This window comes from Orussus abietinus, unplaced genomic scaffold (genome assembly GCF_000612105.2).
Source record: "Orussus abietinus isolate OABI.00-Male unplaced genomic scaffold, Oabi_2.0 scaffold3, whole genome shotgun sequence".
NCBI classification, from domain to species: Eukaryota; Metazoa; Arthropoda; class Insecta; order Hymenoptera; family Orussidae; genus Orussus; species Orussus abietinus.
This window is the reverse complement of record NW_019395984.1, coordinates 2658193-2670855: the sequence shown is the minus strand read 5'-3', so window position 1 is coordinate 2670855 and position 12663 is coordinate 2658193. Positions and strand designations below refer to the sequence as shown.

The following is a 12663-nucleotide window of genomic DNA, read 5'->3' as shown; positions in this document are numbered from 1 at the left end:
GGAGTTTAATTTCTATTTTAGAAGAAAATTATCAAGAATGAAAGCGATGATCATGGTAACCATAATTTCCGTTGCAGTCAGAGCTGCCTGCTGTACATGGGCGCCCAGATAGCGTCGGGAATGCGGTTCCTGGAGTCCAAGAACCTGGTGCACAAGGACCTGGCTGCCAGGAACTGCCTGGTGGGTCGGTGTTACAGCATCAAGATCACGGATATCGCGATGTGCAGCGATCTGTACAAGAAGGACTACAGCGACATCGGCGGAAGACCTCCTGCGCCTATCAGATGGCTGCCCTGGGAGAGCATTCTGATGGTGCATATTTCCAAAATTCTCGACAAAAATGGCAACAAGCTCTCTCGATTGCATGCGTTCAGCTGTCTTTTCGACGCTTTCCGTTCTGACATATTACGGCATCAGCAAATAGGACTTTAATCCCGTAATGGCGTGGACCGTGTTACCTGGTCTGATTCCGTTCTTCCTTCTTCAGAATAGGTACACCTGCTCCAGCAGCGTTTGGTCCTTCGCCGTCACGTTATGGGAGGTGACGAACTTCGCCAGGGAAAAACCATTCCAACACCTCACGAACGAGCAGGTCATACAGAACGCCGAGCTAATGTACTACGGCGAAGAGCTGCAAGTACGGATGCATAAAAAGTGACCGAAGATGTGGATCTCCTGGGTGGGTTTAATTAATGGTGCCATTGTTTCAGGTATTTTTGCCAAAGCCGACGATGTGCCCGGAGGAGGTCTACAGAGTGATGTGCTCGTGCTGGAGAAGAGACGAGTCCGCTCGGCCGAGTTTTAAGGACATTTACACGTTCCTGAAGAACGTTGTGGCGGACTACCGACCTGGGGCGTAATCGTAGCCGACTGTGATATGCAGAATAATCTTTTAACCGTTAACGCGTATCTGGGCCGATTCCTCCGAATAGGTTGACGATGATTTGACTTCCATTTATTTCCGCACCCCGAAGAGGACGGCGAAGAATCGCATCGCATCACGTGGCACAATTGCGCGAGAAAATCGCACAATCTTACGACTAAGCTCTCTAACTTTAATGCGATTTTTCCGCGAATTTCCGACATTTTTGCGAGACTCCTCGACGTGCAAAAATCTCGGAAGAAATAATTACCGCGACCTCTTGCCAAGCTCGCCCTGTGCCGATCGATCGTTCTCGTTATTTCGACTTAACTTGACAATTATTTCTAACTTCGCCGACTTATGTTGGCCGCAGAGATGCTCGGATGTCGAGAGAAAAGAAGTAACGACACGTCGAGCTCTATCAGTGGAGCAGCTACAAAAGTCTGACTCCTCGTTAGCGTATTTAATTGCAGACTAAGTATTTTCCAAGATGCTCAGGATTAAATGGATCGTATTTCCGGGTGCAAGGTCTTATTTAGAGTGGGCGGTAAAGGGACACTTCACTGTGCGGTAAATTTACAGAAGTGCGAGGATTACAGTGGTAACTACTCAGGTGATCCCTTGACTCGTCTGAAATATTTTTTGAAAATTGTGGAGGGATTCTGTTAATCTCTTTCTGAGGCTCGGTGAAGCGTCCCCTTATGGGGAAAGACACCCTCGTCCATTCTCGACGTCATCAACGCCAGTATGAAAGCTCTAGTCAGTTCGATCGATGAATTTCTACGAACGTGTTAATCGTGTACAATATTCTAACTTTTAGCAACGCGAGATATATACTATCGACAGGATTAAGTATCGAGAGGCTAAGCCTGTCAACTTGTACATACAGAGGGACGACGTAAGCAGCGTTCATTTCTATTCTGGGAATCCTGATTTTGCAAACCGCCGTCAAATGCGGTCTCGACTTCGTTTATCACTTCCGATTAGTATAACGTTAATCGTCGCCTTGCGTGCAAGAGGGGACCTAACGATAAGTGCGTCTAAATTTGCAAGTGACACTGTCAATGCAGCCGCCAAAGGCTCGTCCAGTAGAAATGCGATGAAGAAATTAAGAGGCAGATTAGACCTAGATCTACAATCTCAGAATCTCGAAACTCTCCTAGCACCGTATTAATAGTTAACCATTTCGGCTGCAACGGAGAAAAGCCAAGTAAAATTAAAAATAATATATCAAGAGAAAGAGAGAGAGAGCGAAAAACGATTTTTTCAACACACATATCATAAGATCCGGAACCACAGTTTTCGCGTTATTGCAGCCGAGATCGTTGGACACCTAACAACTGCAACAATAGGAATCAGAAGTAGATAATTAACGAAAGAAAAAAAAAAAGTAAATGAACGTAAAGCCTTAAGGCGCTCGAAAAGTCTGGAAAATGATAATCGGCTAGGCTGTCGTGTAAAAAGGGATATATCTAGGCTGTAACGGGGGACTGTCTTCTGAAACATGTATACTGACATCCGGCGCCTCGCTTATACATATCCGATTTTTGAAAAACTGTAAAATTCCGAGGCCGAGGTTCTAGCCGTCACTTAAATATCCCGGGAAGCCAATAAAGACGATCTTTAGGATACAGAGACTTGGTTCGCTCGTTGATTCCGATCTGTATACTCGCGTGCTCGAAGCGACTGACTTTTATTACTGCATTTATTGTTTCAATTTTATTTTTCATAATTTTAGTTACCCCGCTTTGATTTAAGTACCACGCCGGGTTGATTTAGTGTCTTATCCATTAAAATAAATTGATTAGCGATCACATGTAATTTAGAGTTAAATAAAACCCCTGGGTTGATTCTAGGCCTCCCTATAATTATTACTACATCGCTGTCACCGATCGAACCATTATCAATCGCATCTCGAAGGCCGTGATATTAACACGCGCGGAAAAATATTCGCGGGGATTCCGCCGATAAACCGTAATGTTTGTCCCGGGTCAACATTCGGTCCGCCATACCGAAGGCCTCTTTGCTCTTGTTTTCCCTCTTTACACAGTAATGGCACGACTCGTCGGCGATGATGGGCAACCTCTTCCGAGATCGGTATCAAATCCCGAAAAATATTCCACAACGATATTTGCACTGCAAACCAAAAACTGAACCGAGTCTCGTTTCGCATAAATCGCGGAAATTTCAAGGCCTTCCGATTACCGCAACGAGCTTTTTTCTATCCAGTATTTTTCCCTGGTTAATTTAAGGTGCAGGGAGTTTTGGAAAAAATTCATAAAAATTCATAATTATCAATCTGTGATTTAACGCCAGACGCGATAAGGCTAATATCAGGCCTATGAAGAAAGGCGCTTATTGACTCAGCAACGATCGGAAACCTTTATAAACGTTCTTTAAGATCAATCTTAACAAGTGTGAATCGATGAAAACTGCCCGTCACAAGAAATCAATTTGATATCGTCGATAAGTTCGATAACGGGCTATCAATAATAGGATTCGGTGGTGCGGCAAAAATCTCAGAGTTTGTAAAAGCTGTTCAAAGACGATCTTGGAGAGTGTAGAGAAAATCAATTGGCGGAAATTATGATTCACAGGGTTCCAATATCGCCGATGAGTTCGATCTCGATTAACCTATCAGAATATTCGGTGAGGCAGGAAAAATCTCATACTTTGCAAATCTGTTCAAAGTAGGTCTTGGATAGTAGAGAGCGAATCGATCGGCAGAAAATACCGCTCACAGGGAATCGTTCGTTCCGATATCGTCGATAAGTTCGATCCCAGCGGGTAGCATCCCTCCGGCGTCACGATCGGCTCGATTCAACCCGCTGACGCCATTAAAATAATGTTCCTCCATTCGTTCGTAAATCACGCCGCGGTGCGGTTTTTCTCTTTCTCCCTCCCCTTGAATTTTTCCCTTTTTTTACCCCCCGACTCTTTATTTACCCCGAGTGGGGCGCGGATCGCGGCCGGCTCCGCGTTTTCAAAAGCGCCGGGCAATTTCTGTTATCCGATGCAAGGGGGCATGGATAAATCGAGGGATCGCCACGACTCCGCAATTATGGCGGTAAACGCGAGGCCTTTGAGTTTTATTTGCACACGCGGAAAAATCCCGCCATCCCGCCGGCCGATTTCGCGGTTACACCGGCGGTTTCCCTCTATCTCTCTCTTTTTTTGTTTAAATTCCCCGGATCCCCAAAAGCGAACGATTTTGTTCCGGCATTTCCAGGACGCGGGTTCCAGTGACACGGGGCTGGATGCCATTTCCGCAAACTGTGTAATTCCTCGTGGAATAAAAAAGCTATTTCAATACCGCTAGGGAATAAACGTCAATGTTTATTGGCAATGGTGCTTAAATGTTACTTCGCGATTATTCGCCGCCATTTGTCGGGGAATAAAGTCCCCCGAGAACCACCGGCGGTAATGAAATGCAAGACGCAAGAGGCGAGCCATTGGTAAACGAAAGCCGATTCGTCGTGCGAGACGACACGCGGCCCGATACCGATACAAACGGATATGCGTGTACATACAGCGTTTATATAATGCCGACCTGTCGGGAAAGTGAGAGCATTGAAACGTCGACTGTCAAGAACGAGGGACGCTCCGGCCAAGAAATGGGCTTCTCGTCGATATCAGCTGACTTCGGTCTCCTTTTCCTGCTCCTGGCGGTCCTTCTCTATGCACGAGGTAAGCTTTTCTCGGCACCCCCTTTCGACCCTCGACCGATACCATCGGAACAAGGGGAACACGCTATCGTAATTTCGTAATCTACTATCGCTGCAAAATTCGGGGACCACTGATCTGCATTTTGTATTAGGAAAAGCGTACTGGAATTATAATACGATATTAAATCCCCCCCCCCCCCCCCCCCGAAAGAGTTGCAAGTGCAACGTCGATCGAGGTGGAGCGTACATACAAATCGGGAATTTAATTTCAATGATTTTCAACGAGAATTCCTAGCGTTTCTCATTTTTCCTGGGGGAGTAGAAGTTGGAAGGAGATTGTGGAAAATAATTCCTGACTCGTAGGACTATGTTGGATTTTTTCCAGGGGCTCAAACTGCGGAATTGTGCCCAGCCGAAAATTGCATCCCTGAGGAACAGTGCGAAGAGCCGGTGTTTTCTACAACCTGCGCTGGTCAACAAGAAACTTGCTGTAGCGTGGGTAAGAAAGGCGGTTTAAATGCATGGGAAGTGTTCATCGAGGCTGAGGATCAAATATAAAATCTCTTTCGATGTCCTTAGGGAAGGAATCGGTACAAGACCTACTGAGGGTCCTTGCGAAATGTATAAAGTCTTGTTGTTTTTTGTTTCTCTAGTGAAATCAGCATTCCGCACAAAATGTCGCCATCACGGAGGAATCTGCATGGAAAGATGCGGCGAGTCTCTGCGACGAATAGTGACGGATTGTCCAGCTAATGAAGTTTGTTGTGTGCTGGTGTAATCAGACATAGACGCATCCAAGTGCATCAAGAAATTATCACCTCCCGCGTGAAATAACATCCCAGTTTCCGGAGACGTGATCAAGTTTCCGCAATAATCGCACCATACCGCGAAATCGTAAAAACAAAATCCATAGACACGCCACCACATGAAGAACCCAACACGACTCAATGCAATTAGTCATGCCCTTGTTTATTATCTCGTCATCGCGGTAAAAGTGTAATTTTCCTACAGATACCGCGTTTTCGTATCGCAATTGTCCTTGGAGAATTTCCGCGAACAATAAAAACGGGGCAGTGACATTCGTTTAAGTTTGGATTAATTATATTTTACAATTGTCGAATTGTATCTGAAATTCGAATCGTTATTTGAGGAAGTGATTGCCAAAATGTGGGATTTTCCAGCGAGGCGAGGAGAAGGTACGGAGGGCCATTGAAATGCCAGGAGCGTCCAGTCGATCTCCGGTCTTTCGTCCTTTTATTTCCCGGAGGTTCTCTTAGTACGTGTTATGCTAGTTAGGTACACATCAATTCTGGCCGATGCACCGTCTATTATTATTTCAAGTCACAAAGAAAGCTGCCGATAGAGTTTGCCGATCACGTCCTGCTAAACAATCCGCCGAGGTCTGTTTGGTACCACTCCTCTTCCTCTTCGGGTCCTTCACCTCGGCCCCGTTGAGACAACATCCCCTCGATTCCGCCATTGTAAAATAAATCCCGCGATGTACAATCAAAAAGATGAAAAAAACGATATGAAATTAAATCCCATAAACCTCTAACCACCTACTGGTGTCTCGTTATCGAGCATCAGCTCCTCGTCTCGAAGAACCCCGAAGACCTCCCGTCGGTAATCGGGAGAGTTCAATGCTTGATCTCGAGCACAGGTGGCGCCGCTTGATTTTAATCGCCTCCTCCGTTGCACCTCTACTTTTGATCGATCGCCCATTAATCGATCGAAATGACAAATCGGCGGGGAGCTCGATCAAGAGGGATCCTCCTATCCAGGTAATTACCCATTACAAACGACCTGGCTGACAAGAAGTCTCCACAACATTCCCCATTAGTCTCGAAATACCTCCAATTCCACGATTTCCACCTGAATTCGTTCTCCACCCCCTCAACGAGGGTGGAGAACGCCGCTCTGTACAGGATCCCCCCGCCTGTCGGTACCGTCGACCTGGAGGGCCGGGGGTTCCGCGGTTTCCCAAATCGGGCGATCGACAGGGTCGATCGTCCAGCGATCGATCGGGGCCGGGGGGCGGGGGGGCTCGCCGCAAATGAAAGCCGTCTTCTTATCCGGCGAGGGGATTGCCCGGAGCGGGCGAGCTGGTTGACAAGAGAGGTTGCCGGAGTAACGAGAGGAGGAGGAGGAGGAAGCGGACGAGGGGGCAAGGTGGAGACGGCACCGAAGGACGGCGCTCCTGGGCCCGGGCGGGGGACTGGGGGGCGGGGGCGGCCACTCGCCGGGAGCACTGCAGGCAGACGCGCGAGGTAGAGCCGTTTCGGTTCCCTCGGGCGCAGCGGGAATCATGCCGCGCTTCAAGGATGCCGGCGTGGAGAACGGGGGGGCCGGGGGAAGGCCCCCGGGGCCCGGACAGCCTCGGTCGCTGCGGGTACGGAAACGGCTCCGGAGATAGCGGGAGACCCCGCGGCGGTGGAGGCGCTGCACCCGCCCCAGGCCGGGGGGGGCCCCCTGCCCCCGCGGGCGCGAGCGAGACAATGCGTGCCAGCACCCGGAGGCCGTGGCCCCTCCTCTCTCGCTCGCGCCCCCCAGCTCCGACTCGCTCCCTCGCGCTCTTCGCCCGGTAACGATGCCCCACGGCGAACCGCGGCTACGGCTCCGAGGAAAACGATAAGCACGAAATGAAATATTAATGAAGTACGCACGACAATTTTTCGCGATCCTATCGAGCCGCTCGAGGAGCCGGCTGCGACCGCGCCGCAGGGCCGAATGGGGGACCACCCCCCACCGTTGACCTATGGCGGGGTCGAGTGCTTCTTTGAGCGGTTTTCGGGGAAGGGAGGGTGATGGGTTCAAGTTCATGGGGTGGTTTGGCGATGGACAGGTGGAACGGTGAGAGTCTCTTGCATTCTGGGGGCGCGGCGACTTTGAAGGGGTTAGGGGTGGTCCGGGTCTCGAGGTCTTTGGGGTTTCAAGTTCCCGAAATCATGGGGACGCGATTAGAAGTTTTATGTCGGGTAATTGAAACATCGCCGGAATGGGGGCAGTCGTCAGTTTTTATACATCCTGGCTTCCGAGTCCCCTTGTAATTTCGGGGCAAAAAGTGGACCTCCTGGCTGGAGTGATTATCCTTCGGGAGGGGACGGCCTGCCGGAAGAGGAGGAACTCTTTCGATTCCTCCTTCGGCTTCCACGCGTCCAACGAGGACGCACCTAGGCTCGATCTATCCTGCGCCGACTGAGTACTGTCATAAACGTCGAGATGCTAATGCCCGACGATTTATCAGGCCGCTGCACCGAGCTCCCGGACGTGGCGCGTCCCGGCGCTCCGATGTCAATCAAACCGCAGGAGGAAGAGCGACCACCTCCGTTTTATCGTCGTAACCGCACCATGTAATAAAGGGCCGTTCATCACGCGCCGGCGCACCGGCGAAAAGTGCTCCCCTTCCGCGAGTGGTAACGGCAACCTGGACCGAAAGCTCGCATTAAGGTATCCCCGCGACATTCGATGATACGGTGATTTACGCGATCCCCCTCCCCCCGCAAGACCGAAATCCAAAACCGGAGGGTGGAGGTCGGGCCGAGACCAGAGACCGGAGACCGAGGATCCTGGGAAATCGAACCAAGTCGAACCGACCGGAGCGATGGTCCCGCGGGAACGATCGGCGCCCGATTCGGCGGGGGTGGAGGCGGGCCTCGGCAGGGAACAATGTATTAAAGTAACCCATTGGACTTTTACCACGACCATGTCAGCTCGGACGTGGTTGCATCTCGCAACGAATGTGTGGTACCCGAGGCAATTCCCTAATTGCAGTGAGAGGCGGGCGGAGAGGGCAAGCGAAGAAGGGACGGCCTCCTCTCGGTCCGGGTCCCCGGGCCTCTCCGAGCGTCCTCTCTCTGCCTCTATCCGCTTCTCGCTTCCTCCCTCCCGCGGCCGCATGGGTCTCTCTCTCCCTCGCTCGGCCGCTTTCCGTTGGATCCGGAGGTAACGCTCCGCGGTGCTCCGCGCGGCTCGAACGCCCCCGCAAGCCACGGGCCGCTGCCTCGCTATCTCCCTCGCGCTCACGATCTTCACGAGTCGCCCCGGGGACCACCTCTGCAGCTATAAGCAGACTTTACGGTACCGCGAAAAATATGAGCTCTACCTAGGCAACCTTTCCTCTCGCGCGAGACCTCTTTCCCTCGGCCCCCTCCTTTCCTTTGTTTCGGATACCCTGAGAATCGCGAGTTACGGAATTGCGGATTTTAAGGGGGACTCGTCTACTCACTCTTTTCCAGATTTGATAAGAGAAGGACCTCGGGCCCTGATAAGGAGAACCGCGAGGAAATCAGGAGTGTTCCTCGATCGCTCATTTTTTGGGCCTATCTGCCGAGGTGAAAATCCCGAGTCATGAAATTTCGAATATCGCGGGAATTTTTTCTGCACACTGTCACGCCTGTAATGGACACGTCCGACACCCTAGAAGCTAGCCGGCGTGTGGATGTCCTTGTTCGAATAACCATCGGGGAACTAACCCGGTCCTTTCCGGGATAGCGAGAAGAAACCTGCGGTTATGACAACGGTATCGATATCCGCGATACGGCTGCAGGAAAGCCGCATCGGACCGCAATCGGTGTCCTCGCGAGTCGCGATCTCCAATAATCGAGATTCGATCCGGAAATCCCGACCCAGGGCTCTCCGCCATTCGACAAATATCCCAAATCCTCATTATACATATTTCCTCCCGATGAAAATTCCCAAATGGTGGTGAAAATAGAGGAGGTTGGAAATAATAGCTGGACCCTTCCAGGATCTCAAGGGATCAGCTGGGTGGAAACTGTCGGCCCGTTTTTCTAAACGCTTCTGGGAAGGGAGAAGCGATCGTGAGCGGGATCGCGAGGGGGAGAAATAATGACAGAAACTCGACCGAAGGGATATCCTTTCGTTCTCGTATTCCGTCTCTTCCCAAAGGCTCGAAATCCCTAATAAGCATGATTGGCCGGGGCCGGGATATAAGGTGGGAGTTGGGGCCCCGAGCGCGTCCCACGGCCATCTATGGGAGCAGCTTGCCTTTCTCAGGGAGTGTTCCTTATGTAAGTGTAAGGCCCCGGAGAGGGGACCGGGCCCCCGGGGCTGTCTGGTCTTCTCAAAATGATTCACAGCCTCCGGTGATTTACATTCGCTTGCGTGGGTGATCGCCGGACTCCCCGGCCCCTCTGCTCTCTGCCATCGGAAAGGTTAAACATACACCCACGAGAGGTCGCGGACGACCGGCGATCGCGATCGCGGACTTGCTGGGAATGGGCAGGGTGCAAACTGCTGGGAGGATTGTCAAAGTCGAAAAATCGAGAGGTGCTATTCATTCGATATCTGGAAATACGGCTTGAAGGAAGAGATCCTAGAAAAATGATATCCATGAATCGGGAATTACGAAAGTGCGTATGCAAATTTCTGATCGCTATTACAGACTCGCTCGAAGATGAACGCAGATGTCCGAGATCTGTCGATTAGGAGAACTGCACAAAGGATGTAAGAAGGAGCAGCATCCCGGGTGAAAGGTGAAAGATGCGAAACAGGAAATTGGATATGGAATGGATTTCCTTGGGGACAGGTTAAACCCAGGTGAGAAAGTTCTACATGGGCGAGGACATATAGAAAAGGGGATGCATAATTCATGCGAGCGTTGTACGGTCCGTATTTAATTCGCCTAGAAATCAGGGAGAGCAGATACCGATGGCTATTCCCGGATCCTAATAAATAAATATCCCCAGATACGGTAATTCCGATAAATAAATACCTCCGAAACCGCGATTCCGAGGGATCAATATTTCGAGACCCGGTAATTCCGTCGAATAAATACCGGCAAAACGTTAACTCCGGTAAACAAATTTACTAGAAACATCTCACGGGTCAATTGATGAATTCGGTGGGTAAATTCCGGAATACCTTTAGATATACGGTAATTCTGATTAATGGATACCTTAATTGCGGCAATTGCGAGGAATAAATTCCCTTCGACGCGGAGTAATCCCGATAAATAAATATCCCAGGCTTCGTTAATTCCCGTTAATAAATATCTCTCAACGGTGAATACCAAGGGAGTTGCGCCTCACCTAGACGTACAATTACCGATCCATCGTGCACCTTTACTCGCGTAATTAGACTCTGAAAGCCAACTACCAGTGCTTTAACGCCTCTTAACACGGGCTCTGGGAGCGGGCGCAGGTGTTGAATCGAGTGCGAGAGCTCGCATAAATCATCGAATCAATCAGCCGATCGAGTGTGTGCCGATCGACGAGCCACTTTTCAATTTTCATCGGCGAAACGCTTAATCTTAACCCTAATCTCCAATCTGAATCCCGCGCGGCGGGATTCGGAATGCGAGAGAAACGTCCGAGGCGCAGATCAAGGCGCGACGATTAGCGAAATGTCAGCGAGAACGTTTCATCCAGCTCGGATGCTGGGACCGAGAGGATGCTGCCAGTGGATCCATTAAATCACCCGGTCGCTACTTGGAATCCGGTAGACGATGAAAGTAATCGTCGAAAGGTGTGTCGGCCAGCCTCGACCGGAATCGCCGGCTCCGAAACGACCGCTATCGAGATCGATGATGACTGATCGCTCAATCGCGTGCTGGCTAAATTCTTTTGTCAGCGAGTGATAGGGTGCGGAAATGGACCAGTCTGGCTACCGAACGGAAGACAAGTGTACGTCAAGTACAAGACGAAGAGTGACGGTACACCGTTACCAGAAGTCCAACAACGTCCGCCCGATTTTTGGGATTCTCGAGAGCTTAAAAATGATTTAAAAATCGAAGGAGCGGAGGGACATTTTTCATTCGTTAAATTAATCGACAGATTCTTCGGGTGAGTATTTTTAACCCAGGCGCGGTCGACGGGATAACGTAACGATTAATAAATTATCATCGAAGTCTGCCAGTGGACGTGGGCCGGATGCATGTCTGCCTACACACTCTTCGGTCGAGGCTGATCGAAAAAGGCAACTCTCCGTCTCTCCCGATCGCCGATATTCGATATTCGAAGATCTGGGTCCAGCCATAAGTCCACAGGTCTCTCGAGCTTTAGGTACCTCGAAGAGTACCAGGGTTATTTTCTGAGAGAGAAATCTTATGAAACCAGCTTTCAAACTCTTCGATTAGAGGGCTACTCCGGTTACGTCGGTGGGTCTTCGAGATCCTCTTCTGGATCCTCATCGAGGAGGGAGTCCAGCTCATGGAGGCATATTTGAGGTGCCTTTCCTTCGAGGTGATTTTAGGATCCTCGATTCCATGGAGATGGTTCGGAAATCCTGCGCCGATCCTTGCGCCTTGGGCGCGACACGACCCGTTTCAAAGACACGTAGGGCGAAGAGTCGGAGGCGCGGAGGCGCGGAGGCGCGGAGACGCTCAGGGCACGGCGGGGCATTCGAGGGTACGGCAGGGTACGGCAGGGTACGGCAGGGCACGGCAGGGCGAAGGGAGGACTCTCGCCCTAAAATATGTGGAGCCACGGGCGACTCTCGGACTCCTCGTTACATCGCGGCGGCCGCCCCGGGCGAGCGGTCCGGCCGGGCCGTCTCTGTATATCGTATGATACAAAAACATCACATTATTTTCTCTCTCTCGCAGACGGCCAGCTCGGCCGACTCGGTCTCTCGGCGACCCGAGGCCATGTGACCGCCATTATATTCTGCCCACCTTGTGCCCCTAGCCCCTTTACCTTTACTCGGGCGCAGCGTCGCCGCGCCCGAGCCGCACCCGAGATCTCCGTCCGGATTACGACCCTGAATCCCGCGAGTCTTCTTCTGGGAGTAACCTCGATAACCGATAGAAAAGCACGAAAAATCCGGACTTTTTTACGTCTCTCCTGGGAGTCCATGTGCCCTCTTCGAGAAGTACAGCTCCACGCTTCGGGGTAAGAAGTGAAATTTTCGGAGAAGGGAATTTCATGACGTGTGAGGATTTTCCAGTCATGAGAGAGCGAGCTCCATCGGTACGATCGCTGGTCGATAAACCCTCCCCGGAACGAGATGACCAATAAGAGGATCAGGGCGCAAAGGTACACGCGTCCTTTGGGCGTACACGGACGACGCGGCGGTGCACTCTCTCGGACACGTACGTCATTTTGTCTCTGGCGAAGTCGTTGCTTACGTATGCGAGCGGCATCGTTCGGGTTGGGTTTGGAAGCGCTGGGGGCATCC

General features: G+C 50.9%; 2 protein-coding genes across 2 annotated transcripts in view; both read left to right on the top strand.

The window, feature by feature from the left end:
- LOC105699043 (discoidin domain-containing receptor 2) overlaps positions 1 to 1061 on the top strand; it is a 28667-nt gene extending 27606 nt beyond the window's left edge. Inside the window, 3 exon segments of the mRNA XM_023433905.1 lie at positions 78 to 312; positions 488 to 637; positions 711 to 1061. Of these exon segments, the coding sequence (XP_023289673.1) occupies positions 78 to 312; positions 488 to 637; positions 711 to 860 (535 nt within the window). The 3' untranslated portion in view covers positions 861 to 1061.
- A 3344-nt stretch (positions 1062 to 4405) lies between these two features.
- Positions 4406 to 6054, top strand: LOC105699062. The gene is made up of 3 exons (XM_012423762.2): positions 4406 to 4549; positions 4913 to 5026; positions 5181 to 6054. The coding sequence occupies exons 1-3, from the start codon at positions 4477 to 4479 to the stop codon at positions 5303 to 5305; spliced, it is 312 nt and encodes a 103-aa protein (XP_012279185.1). The 5' UTR covers positions 4406 to 4476; the 3' UTR covers positions 5306 to 6054.
- The last annotated feature ends 6609 nt before the right edge of the window (positions 6055 to 12663 follow it).

Bases quoted from the DNA above. Each gene is read 5' to 3' on its own strand.
- LOC105699062 (XM_012423762.2), top strand. From the start codon at position 4,477: ATGGGCTTCTCGTCGATATCAGCTGACTTCGGTCTCCTTTTCCTGCTC. The intron at 4,550-4,912 runs GTAAGCTTTTCT...GATTTTTTCCAG, and splicing joins GGTCCTTCTCTATGCACGAG to GGGCTCAAACTGCGGAATTG. The intron at 5,027-5,180 runs GTAAGAAAGGCG...TTGTTTCTCTAG, and splicing joins AGAAACTTGCTGTAGCGTGG to TGAAATCAGCATTCCGCACA.